Source organism: Gymnoscopelus braueri, assembly GCF_963280865.1.
Source record: "Gymnoscopelus braueri genome assembly, chromosome: 2".
In the NCBI taxonomy this organism is placed as follows: Eukaryota; Metazoa; Chordata; class Actinopteri; order Myctophiformes; family Myctophidae; genus Gymnoscopelus; species Gymnoscopelus braueri.
In genome coordinates, this window is record NC_137604.1 from 1,804,633 (window position 1) to 1,823,306 (window position 18,674).

General features: G+C 41.6%; 2 protein-coding genes across 2 annotated transcripts; both read left to right on the forward strand.

Annotated features, from left to right (window-relative positions):
* Nucleotides 1–764: 764 nt before the first annotated feature.
* cnrip1a (cannabinoid receptor interacting protein 1a) lies at nt 765–6,155 on the forward strand (the record flags this gene model as incomplete). Its single annotated transcript, XM_080451241.1, has 3 exons — nt 765–943; nt 3,331–3,475; nt 5,991–6,155. The coding sequence occupies 3 exons, from the start codon at nt 765–767 to the stop codon at nt 6,153–6,155; spliced, it is 489 nt and encodes a 162-aa protein (XP_080307367.1).
* A 3,689-nt stretch (nt 6,156–9,844) lies between these two features.
* ppp3r1b (protein phosphatase 3 (formerly 2B), regulatory s1ubunit B, alpha isoform, b) lies at nt 9,845–16,153 on the forward strand (the record flags this gene model as incomplete). The annotated part of the gene is made up of 5 exons (XM_080454240.1): nt 9,845–10,003; nt 12,587–12,626; nt 13,122–13,298; nt 13,787–13,846; nt 15,930–16,153. Exons 1-5 carry the CDS (start codon nt 10,001–10,003, stop codon nt 16,151–16,153), a joined length of 504 nt encoding a protein of 167 aa, XP_080310366.1. The 5' UTR covers nt 9,845–10,000.
* Nucleotides 16,154–18,674: the final 2,521 nt, after the last annotated feature.

Genomic DNA, 18,674 nt, shown 5'->3' on the forward strand with positions numbered 1-18,674 from the left:
TAAAATGTTTCAATGGCCTATTTATTGTGGTCCAACTTTTCAAGAAATATTGAGCATTTTATACTTTATTTTGTGTGAACTAGTTGTAAGACAAATGATAAAAAGCATGCATTTCATTATTTCTTGGTGAAGGTTAATCTTAGGACATTTCTGGTGTCAGCATCAGATATCAAGATGGTAATGATACAAATCAAGCCACTTGATGCTAATTAATATCACATAAAACAGCATTATGTATGTGAGTATGTAAAAATGTGTGTGTGTGTGTGTGTATACTGTATATATAAACATGCACTGATAGATAGATAGATAGATAGATGGATATATGTAAATGTGGTGGGGGGGGGTGTGTGTGTGTGTGTGTGTGTGTGTGTGTGTGTGTGTGTGTGTGTGTGTGTGTGTGTGTGTGTGTGTGTGTGTGTGTGTGTGTGTGTGTGTGTGTGTGTGTGTGTGTGTGTGTGAATGGGGGGGGGTATCTTTGCTCCAGTGAATGAAGCAGCAGGCTGCCTATTGATGCCATAGTAAACCATTAACCGCGGTGTGTGCGCGCGCGCGTGCGAGAGGTGGTGCGCGTGTGACAGCATCCCTCCTTTCTGCTGGATGTGAAACAGCTGAGGCTCTTCCTCTCACCACCATCATCATCATCATCATCTGTAGCTACAGTGTGTATATATAGATCTGATATATACGTCGCTCCGCAGAGGACAGACAGACAGACGTCATTATTAATAACATAGTTATAATAACATCGTTATAGCCTCATAATGGACGACGTCCCTGATGTGATCCACATCTCCATCTCTCTGCAGATCCAGCCTAACGACGGGCCGGTGTTCTTCAAGGTGGACGGGACCAGGTTCGGACAGAACAGAACCATCAAGCTGCTGACCGGCTCCAAGTACAAGATCCATGTCGTCATGAAACCTGGCAACCTGCAGGCCACGTAAGATCTATTCATTATATATATTACATCATAATAATATGTTTAAATAGAGACGAGGTCCACAGCGGTAGTCAGGTCTCTCTAACGCTCTGCCAGCCGCTATGCTCTGCTCATAGAGACAACATTACACTGCCCTGGCTGAGAGGGCTCCGTCTTTAGTAAAATAATAAACTAAATTACTTCGTTACTCACCGAAACAAATGCTGTTTTGTGTTGTTGAAAGTCTATTCTCCAGAGTGGGAAGCCTCTCAGCACCCCACCTTCTCTGTAGAATACACTTTTTGGGGCAGAACATAAAATATGTCCGCCAGACGGACATTGTTTTATTTGTTCCGCTGCGCCCCCTACAGATATGGTCATTATAAATTACAATTGACCAGATCTGTAGGGGGCGCAGTGGAGCAAATACAATAATTTACATCTGGCGGACATATTTTTTTTTCTGCACAAAAAGTGTATTATACATAGAAGGTGGGGTCCTGAGAGGCTTCCCACCTCTGAGAATAGACTTTAAACAACTCAAAACAGCCTTTGTTTCAGTGAGCAGTGAAGTGGTTGTGTTTATTTTTTATAAAGAGACCTCTCAGGACAGTGTAATGTTGTCTCTATGAGAATCTCATTGCTACTGGCAGAGCGTTAGAGAGAACTCACTAACGCTCTGGACCAGAGCTATCTATGGCAACCTAGGCTACAGGCCACGTAAATATATACTATTATTATATACTAATAATATGTTTTTAATAGAGACCTGGCAACCTACAGGCCACGTAAGAATCTATACTAAATTATGTTTAAAAAAATAAAAAAAGGGCTTATTTTACTGTGAGCAGGATAGCCTACTGTAGGATATTATTCATGTCGGACTGAAGGATAGGATGTCTTTTATTTCATTGTTGACGTGCTGGTGATGATATAGAGCAATTAATCAATCTATAGCGTAATATATGCATGTATGGATGATGCTAATATGAATGTATAATTACGGTGTGATTGTCAGTAGGCCTGCATTACATTACATTACATTTAGACCGCGGCCTACATTCATATGAGAGGCTTTGTGTCTTTAATAAATGATGCTGTTGACGCTGCGCACTGTCTGCGCGTGCATGTTTAATTCATGTTCATTCTGCTGTGTCTGAATACAATGGGTACAGTTACAGTAGGACTACAGTAGGACTAACAGTAGGCTGATGTAGTGTAGGATGGAGAAAGTGTTTTCGTGCTTTGATCACAGGTATCTCATCATGGGTGGGGTCTTTTATTATAGCCTGGGATAGATTCTGACATGTATCTCTGTCAGTCTCGGACATTAACCCCCAAATAGCCACTGCAATCTCGTGTTTTACTGCCCCTACTTCTCCGTTAATGTACACATTCTAAATATGAAGTGCTTAAGCTAAAGCCATGGATGTTACCCGGCTGGACGGGGCCCTTTGTGGTCCCTAATATTCCGTATTGTTCCATAAAGAAGCGTTTTAATCTCGTCTGTGCCCGAACGCCGTTGTATTTCCTCGTTCCCGTGGAGTGTAATACCGGATTTCACCAGCTGCAACAGCGCCACTTCACTCATTGAGGAGTACAGGGAACTTCAGGCACAGACGTGATTAAAACACTTTTTTATTAAACAATACGAAATATTATGGAACACAAAGGACCCGTATGGTCGGCTAACATCCTTGGCTTTTAGTGTAAACACTTTATATTACGAATGTGTTCATGCGTACGTTGGCATTAAACATGGAATTACAGTGGCTATTTGGAAAATACACATAGATACAAATACTGTCAGGAAGGATAAAACCAGGCTTGGTCCAAAAAACATCATCAGTGGTGTAACGTAACTAAGTACATTTATTCAAGTACTGTACTTAAGTACAATTAAGAGGCATTTTTTCTTTACTGGAGTATTTCCAATTTTCAATACTTTTACTTCTACTCCACTACATCTCAGATGCAAATATTGTACTTTTACTCCACTACACTTATTTGAAAACTTTAGTTACTAGTTACTTTGCAGATATACATTATATTATAAAACATACATTAACCACTTTAGCGCTATTTTATACGTAGGCTATTTGAAAATAGCAGATATACAAGCTCACAACGCCTTGTAGATCTTCAAACATTTTAGTGCTTTTACTTTTAGTACTTTAATTATATTTTGATGCCAATACTTTTGTACTTTTGCTCAAGTAGCATTTTGAACACAGGCCTTTTACTTGTAAAAAAAAAAGTATTTACATTGCAGTTGTAAGATTGCAGATACTGTTACTTAAGTAAAAGATTTGAGTACTTTTCCCACCACTGGTGTCTTCTTCTTCTTCATTCAGAAACATGATCATAGGAGGCGTGGTGTTTATACTGTTTTCTTCTTCTTCATTCAGAAACATGAACATCGGAGGCGTGGTGTTTCCTCTGGAACAGGAGTCTAAAGATGAGCAGCAGGTGGTCTATCTGGGTCAATACGACACAGAGGGAGTTCCTCACACCAAGAGTGGAGACAGACAGCCCATACAAGTTAGCATAGAGGTAAGAATACTACACACACACACACACACACACACACACACACCCACCCACCCACCCACCCACGCACGCACACACACACACACACACGCACACACGCACACACGCACACGCACACACACACACACACACACACACACACACACACACACACACACACACACACACACACACACACACACACACACACACACACACACACAGACAGACAGACAGACACATAGACACATAGACACACAGACACACATACACACACAGACAGACAGCCCATACAAGTCAGCATAGAGGTAAGAATACTTGGAATGCTTGGGAAAAGTTTGATTAGGATTAAGGTTAGGTATTATTTTATTGGGATTAAGGTAAGGCAAGGCAAAAAAAACAGTTAAGAGGGGTACAGTGGCGCAGTCGGTAGCGCTGTCGCCTCACAGCTAGAAGGTCCTGGGTTCAATTCCCGCCGGGAAAGCTGTGGAAGGCTGGGGGGCGTGTCTTCTCCTCTGCGTCATCAGCGCCCATACCCTAGGTGGGGTTGGCGAAAGGGTCTGTGTGGAGTTTGCATGTTCTTCCCGTGTCCCTTAGGGTAGTACTCTCGTCTCTATATCCTGGTCTCTATACTGCCTCCCCCTGGTCAGCCGGGGCGCCTGATGGAGGAGAAAGGAACCGGTTGGAATAACGTGTTCCTTCCACGCGCTACGTCCTACCGGGGAAACTCCCCCCTGTCAGGTGATAAGAAGCTACGTCCTACCCGGGGCTCTCCCTAGAATGGCAGAGGGAGAGTAGCTCCCAGGATTACATAGGCAGTTGGCACTGGGTGGAAAAATGCCTTGAGCAACGAGAGGCACCACCGAGCGAACGAATCGCTGTGCCGAACGTTGCGAAGGCCACTGGAGCCAACTCAGCGCCGTTCCGAGTTATGAACCCCCCCCCCAGGCAGTGCCAGCGCCGAGAACTGTTATTTTCTATCAGCCGGGCAGAGCTATCCTCATGGAATGAGACGCATGACTAAGTGACTAGGGGCGAAGCAGTTCCACGTGCCTCACAGAAGGCGGTGTGTTACTACGACCAGTGGTGTCATGGAGGCCACACGGAGTAGGACGGCGTGTGGCCGGTACATTTTTCCCGCGCAAGGTACGGCAGTACTGTACCCCCCCCCCCCGTAGATTCATGAGCCAAGTACCCAAATGGCTACTTGGCATAACAGGTTTACAAGTGAGTGTGAAAATGTATCCTCAGATTCCTCATTCCTTGCATCTATAGGCTACACTAACAACACACATCTATCTGTAGGCAACAATGCCTCAGCCACCGTGGAAGAAGAGAAAGATACTCGTTCAAAGCGAACATTTAGTTTCAGCTCTATAATTCATGGCATTCCTTGAATTTGTATTAGTTTAAAAAGACTAAAACTAAGCTAAAAAACATTTCTTATACAAACATGTTTTGTACTTTAAGGTAAAATAAAATAAAATGCGTATGGTGTGCGCGCGTGCGTGTGACGTCATTAAAATACCGTCCTGCCAGGAAAAAAAATCACCAATACACCCCTGACTACGACCCGGTGGGCAAGCAGGGCTCACGTTCGGGACGGTATATGGCAGCTCAACTATAGTACTACCACTTCCTCACGGAGAAGGCAGCCCAGCTGCTCATCCAGGCTCTTGTCATCTCCCGCCTGGACTACTGCAACTCCCTCCTTGCTGGTGCTCCGGCGTCTGCCATCAGACCTCTGGAGCTTGTTCAGAAAGCTGCGGCTCGTCTGGTGTTCAACCGCCCCAAGTTCTCCCACACAACCATCCTTCTCCGTTCTCTACACTGGCTCCCCGTAGCGGCTCGCATCCAGTTTAAAACCCTGGTGCTAGCCTATAGGGCAGTGAAAGGAACAGCTCCTTCTTACCTCCGGGCTATGGTCGACGCTTACACCCCTGCCCGACCACTTCGGTCTGCCGCCTCGGGGCGACTGGTTGCCTCGTCGCTCAGTGGTCCTTCTGGCCGATCTACACGGTCACGGCTTTTTTCGGTTCTGGCCCCACAGTGGTGGAATGAACTCCTCACTGTTGTCAGGACAGCAGAGTCACTGCCCATCCTTCACCGCAGGCTGAAAACCCACCTCTTCAGGAAACACTACCCTTCCTCTTCGCCTTGCCTACTTGTTGTTAACTAGTTGTACGAACTCTTGTTTTATTGTTTTATTGGATATTGTTTATTCGATGCACTTATTTGTTTTAGCTCTTACTCATTTGATTTTCCTATTTGTCTCATCTGTTTAAGAAAGTAGGTAGCTGATATATTGCACTTTTACCTTAGTGCTAGGTATACTCTTAGTTGCTTGTTTTAGAAGAGAATGAACTTCAGACTTCTGGTGATTAGGGGTTTTGTTCCCTACCTATGTTGAATGCACTTATTGTAAGTCGCTTTGGATAAAAGCGTCTGCTAAATGACTGTAATGTAATGTAATGTAATGTAATGTATGTAATGTACTAGTCAAGTATACTAACCTTCTCTCTCTCCTCTCTCTAACCAGTTCCCCGTGGCGGGTCAGTTTGAGACGGTGTGGCAGGTCAAGTTCTACAACTACTACAAGAGGGAACACTGTCAGTTTGGCAACAAGTTCAGCGACATCGAGTACGAGTGCAAACCCAACGAGACGCGCAGCCTCATGTGGATCAACAAGGAGGCTTTCAACTGACCGCCCAACCCCTACAGCCTCATGTGGATCAACAAGGAGGCTTTCAACTGACCCACCAACCCCTACAGCCTCATGTGGATCAACAAGGAGGCTTTCAACTGACCCACCAACCCCTACAGCCTCATGTGGATCAACAAGGAGGCTTTCAACTGACCGCCCAACCCCTACAGACACCTCTTAAAGGAGGAATTCACCCCAAAATGTTTTGTTTTCTATCAATTACTCACCCCATGAAGCCATGAATTCATGGCGATGTTTTAGTTTTTTCTCACATTCCTAAGCCAATAATTCCATGACTCTTTGAGTCATGTCTCTCACCGGATAGACTCCGACGGTCATCAAATTATTGGCTTGGTCAGGAATGCGACAAAAACACGAAAATCTCCTTGAATTCAAGGCTTTGTGAGGTGTGTAATTGATAGAAAATAAGTCATTTTTTGGGGGTGAACTGCTCTCTTATCCTTCCGCTATCTACTCCCCAAAATACCAGAACAATCTACCAAACATCAGCTTAGCAGTCAGGCCTCCCTTACAGGCCGTTAAGGAGCATCAATACGTTTTATTCTAATTAAAACAGCAAGACTGAAGGAAGCCTCCAGGGTGGGACAACATCGACCCCTAGTGGCAAAACATCTGCAGGACATGTGTGAATGCTGGGGTCAAAGACACCTTTGGATGGGAAAATATATATCTAATATTACTGTGTGTATGTGTGTGTGTGTGTGTGTGTGTGTGTGTGTGTGTGTGTGTGTGTGTGTGTGTGTGTGTGTGTGTGTGTGTGTGTGTGTGTGTGTGTGTGTGTGTGTGTGTGTGTGTGTGTGTGTGTGTGTGTGTGTGTGTGTGTTGAGCAGCACAATGTTGAGCAGAATCAGTGACGGAAGAAGTACTCCATTATTTTTGTTTTACTTAAGTAAAAGTAGCAATACCGCGATGTAGAAATACTCTGATACAAAAGTACAAATGTATTGACATCAAAATATACTTACAGTACCAAAAGTAAAAGTACTCAGTTCATTTATTTATTTTCCAAATTTTTTAATAGTCAAAGTATAAATTATGGCTTAGTAGCTTATGTTTTCAAATACGAATGGAGTAAAAAGTACAATATTTGCCTCTGAGATGTAGTGGAGTATAATAAAACATCAAAGAACAGAAATACTCAATTGAAGTAAAAGTACCTAAAAATCGTACTTAAGTACAATTACTTGAGTAAATAATGTAGTTACTTTCCCGCACTGATCACTCTTATGATCACACATGTGATTGTGTTCCATGTGATTTTATGTTATTTTGTGTAATTTATGTTTTTTCTGTGTCTCATGTTTTTTTTAAGTGCATGGCTCTGGCTGATTGGCTGGAATACATTTTTGCCAAAAAAAAATGAAGAAAGGTAAAATGTTTGTGGTTTTACAAAGATGTGACGATATGAAAACAATGTGCAGTTTTTTTCTTATATTTATTGGAATGAGTATAAACTGTTCATGAATAAAACAGTAAGCCGTAATAACTTGAACACCACAACGCAATAAAACATAATAAGTGAGTGGGATACTTCACACAGTGTTTGTATGTAACTAATTATCTAGTTCAGTGGTGCTCAAACCTTTTCATGTCAAGGACCCCCAGATTAATATGTATTTGTCCGCGGAACCCCTTCTGAATATATGTTGTGCCAGGGACCCCCTCCATACAAGATTTGTTGAAATGTTTCAAAAACGTTCCAAATCTTTCACGATGTTTGAAAAATAGTGGATAGCCTATATATTAACAACATTTAGCTGGGGACCCCCTGGAACCCCCTCAAGGACCGGGGGTCCCCGGACCCCACTTTGAGACCCAGCTGGGGCAAAACTGTCACATTATCAGCTAAAGGAGGTGCTTGGAATACAAATATTTATTAAAGAAATGTACACACCGAATAGTGTTTATTTTATCATTCAACAATCAATATCCCAGATAGGGCCTTTTATTCACAAAAACAACAATTCAAAAATAATGACACATTAATAATAATAATAATAACAACAACAACAACACTATCAATAATAATCTTTTTCATATAATACAAAAATATATAATAGAACCATAGAGTTATAAGATAATATTATATAAATATATATATATATATATATATATATATATATATATATATATATATATATATATATATATATATTAGTCATGTTCAGGGCATTATTTACAGTGTACGTTTCAGGGGCAGCACTGTTTATATTATTATCTTGTATAATATTATTATTGAACTGCAGGTACAACTATTGACTGACATGTAACTTGGTTTGTTGTATTGTATTCTGAAATGTCTTCAGTGTTTGTGTGTTTTTCATGGTGTTTGACTTGACAGGTTCATCCTCTGCAGCTGCCAATAAAACATGCGTTACACCACAGGTGCTAACCTGTCAAATTCAGTGACACCAGAGGTCACTGTTTTTTAAAGCGTTGATTTGAAACCGTATGTAGCCATCAGTTCACGACGTTCAACCAAGTAAAGCAACATAATGTACACCGTCTACTTGCTGGACAACAAACACAGGACTACAGACTACACTACACTACTCTACACTTGTGGCAGCTGTCAATCTACTCACTCACTATGGAGGCGAAAGTGGGCTGATTTAACGGCGTCTCGACCCTGTTACGTCGCTATGCCCGGCCCCTATACGTTTAGCTCAGAATTCTATAGGTCACCAACGTCGGTGTAACCCCTCTGTCACTGAACCGGAAGTATGGTGAATGTAACATTATATTAGGTCACCAACCTCGGTGTAACTGCAGTGAACAGGAAGTGTTAGTGAGTGTAACAACATTATATTAGGTCACCAACTTCGGTTAACCGCGGTGAACAGGAAGTGTAGTGAGTGTAACAGCATTCTACTAGGTCACCAACCTCGGTGTAACCGCGGCGAACAGGAAGTGTAGTGAGTGTAACAACATTCTATTAGGTCACCAACCTTGGTGTAACCGCGGTGAACAGGAAGTGTAGTGAGTGTAACAACATTCTATTAGGTCACCAACGTCGGTATAACCTCGGTGAACAGGAAGTGTAGTGAGTGTAACAACATTCTATTAGGTCACCAACCTCGGTATAACCTCGGTGAACAGGAAGTGTAGTGAGTGTAACAACATTCTATTAGGTCACCAACTTCGGTGTAACCTCGGTGAACAGGAAGTGTAGTGAGTGTAACAACATTCTATTAGGTCACCAACTTCGGTGTAACCGCGGCGAACAGGAAGTGTAGTGAGTGTAACAACATTCTATTAGGTCACCAACCTCGGTGTAACCTCGGTGAACAGGAAGTGTAGTGAGTGTAACAACATTCTATTAGGTCACCAACCTCGGTGTAACCGCGTTGAACAGGAAGTGTAGTGAGTGTAACAACATTCTATTAGGTCACCAACCTCGGTGTAACCGCGGTGAACAGGAAGTGTAGTGAGTGTAACAACATTCTATTAGGTCACCAACCTCGGTGTAACCTCGGTGAACAGGAAGTGTAGTGAGTGTAACAACATTCTATTAGGTCACCAACCTCGGTGTAACCGCGGTGAACAGGAAGTGTCGTGAGTGTAACAACATTCTATTAGGTCACCAACCTCGGTGTAACCTCGGTGAACAGGAAGTGTAGTGAGTGTAACAACATTCTATTAGGGCACCAACCTCGGTGTAACCTCGGTGAACAGGAAGTGTAGTGAGTGTAACAACAGGCTCCTGAAAAACAAACACAAATCATCAAACATTTCAAATGAACTTTCATTAATAACCGTCTGTCAGAGAAACAACCGACACGTTTATATATTAATAACCGTCTGGAAGAGAAACAACCGACACCATGGTGAGAAAAACATGATAAATAATGTGTTTTAATTCATGACATTTCCACCTTAACGTTCCACTGACAGTGTTATAGCATGGAGGCTAACCCTCTAGCTACATGTATTAGTATACTGTTTGTATATTTATTATGCATTTGTTTGTTGTTTTATAATAAGAACAACGTTCAAGACACATTATTGAGGCTTGATGTGGATGTTTAACATTTGACATGTTAGCAATGATGGCGTGAAGATCTGATATGATTTACTGACATAGATATGTAGATTAGTTGTGTTTCTGGTGGTAAATATGTAGATTAGTTGTGTTTCTGGTGGTAAATATGTAGATTAGTTGTATCTATGATGGTAAATATGTAGATTAGTTGTATCTATGATGGTAAATATGTAGATTAGTTGTATCTATGATGGTAAATATGTAGATTAGTTGTATCTATGATGGTAAATATGTAGATTAGTTGTATCTATGATGATAAATATGTAGATTAGTTGTATCTATGATGGTAAATATGTAGATTAGTTGTATCTATGATGGTAAATATGTAGATTAGTTGTATCTATGATGGTAAATATGTAGATTAGTTGTATCTATGGTGGTAAATATGTAGATTAGTTGTATCTATGATGGTAAATATGTAGATTAGTTGTATCTATGATGGTAAATATGTAGATTAGTTGTATCTATGGTGGTAAATATGTAGATTAGTTGTATCTATGATGATAAATATGTAGATTAGTTGTATCTATGATGGTAAATATGTAGATTAGTTGTATCTATGATGGTAAATATGTAGATTAGTTGTATCTATGATGGTAAATATGTAGATTAGTTGTATCTATGGTGGTAAATATGTAGATTAGTTGTATCTATGATGTTAAATATGTAGATTAGTTGTATCTATGATGGTAAATATGTAGATTAGTTGTATCTATGATGGTAAATATGTAGATTAGTTGTATCTCTGATGGTAAATATGTAAATCCGTTTGTATCCCTGATGGATGTAGATTCATTATGCAAATTAATGGTGTCTCTGCTGATGTGTTGATTGTATCTACTGGTGGGGATTTGTATCCATTGATTTGGCGTCTTAATTGACAAAATGCATACATGTGTATAAATCTGTCAGAATGGTATACACACATAGCTACGCTAGAGAGAGATCTTATTTCCACTGCACTAATAAGTATTGCGCAATACCAATACCAATACCAATACCAATACAAAGTATTACAAAACCAAGGTTTGTATTTGTATCTGGATCATTAACTCTTTAAAGGACGACTTCACCCATTTTCAACCTATCTTCATATAATAGGCCCTCACTAATGCTCATGATAAAATGGTACAATTTTGTTCTACTTGGTCTGTGTCTCATAGGAGGACTGTGGACAGTCCAGAAACCCGTCTACCAGTGACATCATCATTAGGCAGGATATTTTTTTCAACAAGATTTAAAACATTTTATTTTGATTTTTATTAACCCGAGAACAATGGCTTCTATTATTGCATGGCAACTTTCCAGGAATACAAAGCCTGCAGTTTCTATTAGCTTGGATTCCCCATCGATGATGTCACTGGTAGACGGGTTTCTGAACTGTCCACAGCTCTCCAATGAGACACAGACTGAGTAGAAAAAAATTGTACAGTTTTATCTTGAGCATTAGTTACAGTATTAGCACTATTATATGAAGATAGGTTGAAAATGGGTGAAGTCGTCCTTTAACTGCCAGAGTTAAAACATGGTCTATAGCTGACCTTGCCAGCGAATAAATAAAAGATGAGTGCTATTTTCGTTTCATTTACTGCTTTCTATGGTTTTTAGCAATTTTCGCGATATTTTTTTACTGTGGGCGGGGGCATTCTGTCCGGTGGCTAAATATGTCTTTTTTACACAATAAAAAAGGTCCTGTGGTCTTTGATGGCCAGATGTGAGTTATTGGGGGCTAGAAGAGCTACTGTAAATAATAATAAAGAAAACGCCGGGTTATTGTGTAAAAAAGAAAATACATATTTAGCCACCGGACAGAATGCCCCGCCCACTGTAAAAAAAGATGGCGAAAATTGCTAAAACTATAGAAAGCAGTAAATTAAGAAAATGTAACAGTCATCTTCTATTTACTTTAATTACAAGATAAAACATAAACCTTGGTTGTAAAAAAAAAAAAAGTTGTCCTTTAAAGTTGCAAAGTAGAAACATGAGTATGTTCAGGAAACTGTTTTAGAAGACATTTATAGAATGGGTCTCAGGTCTTATTATAGGATATGGTTGAAAAAAATATCTGAAGTGTTCCTTGACAGAATGTGTGACCGTAGCATCCATCCATCCATCCATCCATCCATCCATCCATCCATCCAGCTTGCTTGTAGATCTGATATTTTTGGCTAAAGTTCCCCTCAGAATAGGAATTCTAGGGTTGAACTGGTTAATGTAAAAACAAAAAAAAGGATCCTCGTATCACAAAAAGATAGACCCCCCCCCCCCGTAGTAACTCCTGAGGACCCCCTAGGGGTCCCGGACCCCCTGTTGAACACCTGCCTTAGAGGGATTATAGTCTCATGTTGTGTTGTGTGTGTTTTTACAGGGAAATGAAGCTAGTTTTCCACTGGAGATGTGCACACACTGTAAGTATGAGCTAATGTTCTGGACAACATCTTTCTTTCTTTCTTTCTTTCTTTCTTTCTTTCTTTAGACAGGACAAATGAATGAATGTTCCATACATGTAAGTGAAAATAATCAGCTAATCCTAATCTCAGATTGTAGCGTTGTGATGACGTCCGGCTGGTGCTAGTGTTGGGATCTGGAACCGGAGGAACCGGATCCCATCATGATCTCTTTAACACATTCGGTGCCAGAGTTTTATTAAAACAGATTACTTTGAGTGCCAGAGATCTCACCGTTTGTAACGCTGCGCTGTTTACAGCTGTAGACTCCACAACGGGCACCCGCTTGTAAACAATATATGCGTGCACCATGATGGATGGTCCTGGCTAACGCCTGGAACAATAACATCTCTCACGCGAGTCACCATCGTCAAGGTCTGGTGTCTATCTGTCTGTCTCTCTATCTCACTCTCTCATTCTATCTGTCTGTCTCTCTCTCATTCTCTCTCTCTCTAGTTGACGCTGATGAGATCAAGCGTCTGGGGAAGAGGTTCAAGAAGCTGGACCTGGATAACTCTGGTTCTCTGAGTGTGGAGGAGTTCATGTCTCTACCTGAGCTCCAGCAGAACCCGCTGGTCCAGAGGGTCATCGACATCTTCGACACGGACGGGAACGGAGAGGTCGACTTCAAAGGTAAGACGCCTGGCTGGTCGTTCAGCAGACAAAACGCCTGGCTGGTCGTTCAGCAGACAAAACGCCTGGCTGGTCGTTCAGCAGACAAAACGCCTGGCTGGTCGATCAGCAGACAAAACGCCTGGCTGGTCGATCAGCAGACAAAACGCCTGGCTGGTCGTTCAGCAGACAAAACGCCTGGCTGGTCGTTCAGCAGACAAAACGCCTGGCTGGTCGATCAGCAGACAAAACGCCTGGCTGGTCGATCAGCAGACAAAACGCCTGGCTGGTCCTTCAGCAGAGTGGTGGAAAACCTTTTTACTTTTTAACCCATTTAGTCCTGAGGACCATTCTAAATTTCTGAAAAAACGTCAAATATGTATTAAAAGATTACAACAAATGTATGTTGCTATATAGTGTACATAGCAGCAACACAGCAATGATGACCTTTGACCTCATATTGACCTTTAGCTTGTGTTAAATGATGACCTTTGACCTCTCCTTACCAGAGTTCATCGAGGGCGTGTCCCAGTTCAGTGTGAAAGGTGACAAGGAGCAGAAGCTACGTTGTGAGTATCACAGTAAAATGGAACACACACACACACACACACACACACACACACACACACACACACACACACACACACACACACACACAGTGTGTAGGACAGTCGTTCTCAAAGTGGGGTCAGGGGACCCCCAGGGGTCCTTGAGTGAGTTCCAGGGGGTCCCCAGCTAAATAATAGATAGTTAGGAACCAAATGGACCCTTACAGGTCTGTAACTCTGAGAGTGTACAAATGGAACCAAATGGACCCTTACAGGTCTGTAACTCTCAGAGTGTACACATGGAACCAAATGGACCCTTATGGGTCATTTGTACACTCGGAGTTAAATTAACATTGATTTTACAGTATGAATTGGGGTCTCAGAGATATAAATGCCATTAAATGGGGGTCCGTAGCCCCTAATGCATGTCAAACTGGGGGTCCTTGAAATTAAAAGGTTTGAGAATCACTGCTAGAGCCGTAAAACTCTTCTCTGGGGGTCCCTGCCTGGCATATCTTTTGAAATGGGGGTCTAATAAGTGTCAATTTGGGGGTCCTTGACATGAACAAGTTTGAGAACCACTGGTGCAGCACACACACACACACACACACACACACACACACACGCACACACACACACACACACACACACACACACACACACACACACCCAAGCACCCTAGTGCTTGAGACACACTCACAGTTCAATGAAACTAGATTTCAGAGATCCGTTAATTTTATTGATTTTTAAGTCCTTTACTGCCAGAGTATATACATTAACACATTGACCGCCAGAGGTTAATCTCATAATGTACTCACCAGTGCCAACGTGTTATTGTTGTTTTTTTGTTTTTTTCATGTCGCCATAGATCTTGTTAAAATCCTTAAGATTGAGCCGTACACGGTCTGTTTACATCCGCGACATCTCACTGTATCTACCAGTGAAAACCGCATGTCAAACGGATCTCCATGATTGTAGTTAGAGCGGATTACGTTAAACAGTGATATGCGAGGAGAAAAAACTACAGGAAGAGAATTGAGTTTCAGTGTGCGCTTTAGAATGGGGGCGGACGTGATCGTCAAAACCGGATCCCAAATAATTCTGTTTCCGGTCATCAAACCGGAACCGGAAATGGATCAAAAAAATTCGAAAGTGCACCTGGAAAATTTTCAACGCGAATCGGCGGTTCGCGTAGATCTACGCGACTGGCATTCAATGTGTTAATGAATTCACACACTGACAGCGATTTTTAGATTTTCTTACCTTTTGAAGTATTCACAGAATATTTATCTCCAGTATGAGCGATCCCTGATGGTTGTTAATCACTGAGGGTTTCACTGTGCTTCCGTACGCTTGTTATAGGCTGTTGAAAATTAGCATGTCTCGCCTAAAACACACAGTAAAACACAGGAGCCGAGGAGCAGAACATCTTTGGATCATGTTATCTCCTGGTTCTGTGTGAAAAATGAAAAAAATAAAACAAAGATTTCCAACTGGTCCCTGGCACTGTGGACCAAGTACCATCAGACTAATTAATGCGTCAAAGAGTTAAAGGCCTGATCTAGAAAAATACAAATGTTTATTTAAAAAGGGTTATATTTTATTATTACTTATATTACCAGAGATAAGATGAGAATCAATCTGTAATAGACCCATACAGTAAACAACACACCCATAGCCTTTGATAAAAATAATATGTATATACCCCCCCCCCAAGATATCGTATCGAAGTTAGAAATTCAGTATGGTGACAACAATTAATGTATGGAACAATCACTGAAACGTGTGTGTTAATGTATGGATCAATCACTGAAACGTGCGTGTTAACGTATGGATCAATCACTGAAACGTGTGTGTTAATGTATGGATCAATCACTGAAACGTGTGTGTTAATGTATGGATCAATCACTGAAACGTGTGTGTTAATGTATGGATCAATCACTGAAACGTGTGTGTTAATGTATGGATCAATCACTGAAACGTGTGTGTTAATGTATGGATCAATCACTGAAACGTGTGTGTTAACGTATGGATCAATCACTGAAACGTGTGTGTTAATGTGTGGATCAATCACTGAAACTGTGTTGATGTGTGATGTCCTCAGTCGCCTTCAGGATCTACGACATGGACAAGGACGGCTACATCTCCAACGGAGAGCTGTTCCAGGTCCTGAAGATGATGGTGGGGAGCAACCTGAAGGACACACAGCTGCAGCAGATCGTTGACAAGACCATCATCAACGCCGACCGAGATGGAGACGGAAAGATCTCCTTTGAGGAGTTCTGTCTGGTAGGTGACAACCGAAACCACAAGACGGTGGACGTTTAGAACGGTGCAGGTTCTCAAACATTTTCACGTACCAAAAAGGACCCCAAATGTATGTGTATTTGGACGCGGATGATGTGTGGCTTGTAGGGATGTTAAAGGTTTCATGACATTCAGTTTTACAACACATTAAAAGTGTTTGTCATGGTCTTTCAAACGTGTATAAAAAGCTTTAACTGAAAATTCCACTCCAGTGAGCCATTGCAGGTGTTTTTCTCTCACATTTCTAAAGCCTTTTCAACTGCAATGAAAAAAGAAATCTTTGCCTGCGGGTGTCGCTGTTGAGGGATTTTGCCTGTCAATCATCACCTCTGCCCCCCCCCCCCCCCCTTAAAACATAAAAAATAAAAAAAGTGAAAATGAATGTCATAGAACCTTTAACACCTTTACCGCCGGGCCCGTAGTTCTACGGGCCGTTAAATCCAACGGTTAAGCGCCGAGCCCGTAGTCCTACGGGCTGCGGTCTTTTCGCGCATGCGCGGTCCGGGTGCACTTTCGGAATTTTTTTGATCCACTTCCGTTTCCGGTTTGATGACAGGAAATAGAATTATTTGGGATCCGGTTTCGACGATCACGCCCGCTCCCATTCTACAGACGAAACTGAAACTCAATTCTCTTCCTGTAGTTTTTTCTCCTCGCATTTCACTGTTTAACGTAATCCGCTCTAACTACAGTCATGGAAGTCCGTTTGACATGCGGTCTTCACTGGGAGATACAGGGAGATCTCGCGGATGTAAACAGACCGTTCACGGCTCAATCTTAAGGATTTTAACAAGATCTATGGCGACATGAAAAAAACAAAAAAACAACAAAAACACCTTGGCACTGGTGAGTACATTATGAGATTAACCTCTGGCGGTGGATGTGTTAATTAATCTATAAACGATTAAGAATTTACTCGATTTTCAAATGTAATGATTTTGAAATGTGAGCGTACCATAATCACAGGAATCCTTAATCCTATTCCATCATATTCAAGGGCTTTTGGAGAGAAATGAGACAGACTCCATAGAGCAGTGGTTCTCAAACTTTTTCATGTCAAGGACCCCCAAATTGACACTTATTAGCCCGCAGACCCCCATTTGAAAATATATGCCTCAGGGACCCCTCATAAGAGATGATTTTTACAGCTCTAGCAGTCAATTCTCAACCATTTTAATGTTAGGATCCATAAGGGTCCATTTGGTGCCTAATCTATCATTTAGCTGGGGACCCCCTGGAACTCCCTCAAGGACCCCTGGGGGTCCCCGGACCCCACTTTGAGAACCAATGCCATAGAGCACTGCAGAGGGGAGGTGTGTGCGTCTGTGTCCAGCTGATGCTCGTTGATGCTCGTTAATGTTATATAGATCATCAAGGCAATTGTCGTTTCTGCTCATTTTTCGGTTTCGGACAGGAATTTTCCTTTTGGCCCTAAAAAACGCAGCTTATCAATTAATGAATGACTTATAATTTGCATCCTAGTGGCTTGTAAGGATTGGGCCCAATATCTAGTTCGGTGACCATGGGGCTACAGAATGGTTCAACAAGATTAAATAATGATATGACCAGTTCAATAAGATGTGTGGAAAGTATTGTTTTCACAGGAACTCAGTCAGTCCTGAACCCTGTGCTGCTGCTGATAATCTAATTAGGTGGTGATTAAATTAGTCCTAATTAGATCACGTAGCATCTCTAAGGACAGCAGGTGAACGCTCTGAAGTTCCTGGAAAGACAAACGACCTGCATTATCTATTCACCAACTTAAAGCTGCTTCCAAAATGAAAGTTACAGAGTGTAGCTTTAAATTAGGGCCTTGCCCCCTTATGCCTAAACCTCTGTCCTTATGCCTAAACCTTTGTCCTTATGCCTAAACCTTTGTCCTTATGCCTAAACCTCTGGGCCCCTTTTTACTATTTTGAAAAACATTTGAAAATTGTGTGTTAATTTTGACAGCAAATTAGGAGCTTTAGTTTTAGTCAGACTCTTTTGAATGAAATTCCATTTAGTTTTTATTTGTTGATTTGTCTTAGTTCTACTGGATCTCTTCTCCTCTAGTCTTAGTTCTACTGGATCTCTTCTCCACTAGTCTTAGTTCTACTGGATCTCTTCTCCTCTAGTCTTAGTTCTACTGGATCTCTTCTCCTCTAGTCTTAGTTCTACTGGATCTCTTCTCCACTAGTCTTAGTTCTACTGGATCTCTTCTCCTCTAGTCTTAGTTCTACTGGATCTCTTCTCCGCTAGTCTTAGTTCTACTGGATCTCTTCTCCTCTAGTCTTAGTTCTACTGGATCTCTTCTCCACTGGTCTTAGTTCTACTGGATCTCTTCTCCACTGGTCTTAGTTCTACTGGATCTCTTCTCCTCTAGTCTTAGTTCTACTGGATCTCTTCTCCACTAGTCTTAGTTCTACTGGATCTCTTCTCCACTAGTCTTAGTTCTACTGGATCTCTTCTCCACTGGTCTTAGTTCTACTGGATCTCTTCTCCACTAGTCTTAGTTCTACTGGATCTCTTCTCCACTAGTCTTAGTTCTACTGGATCTCTT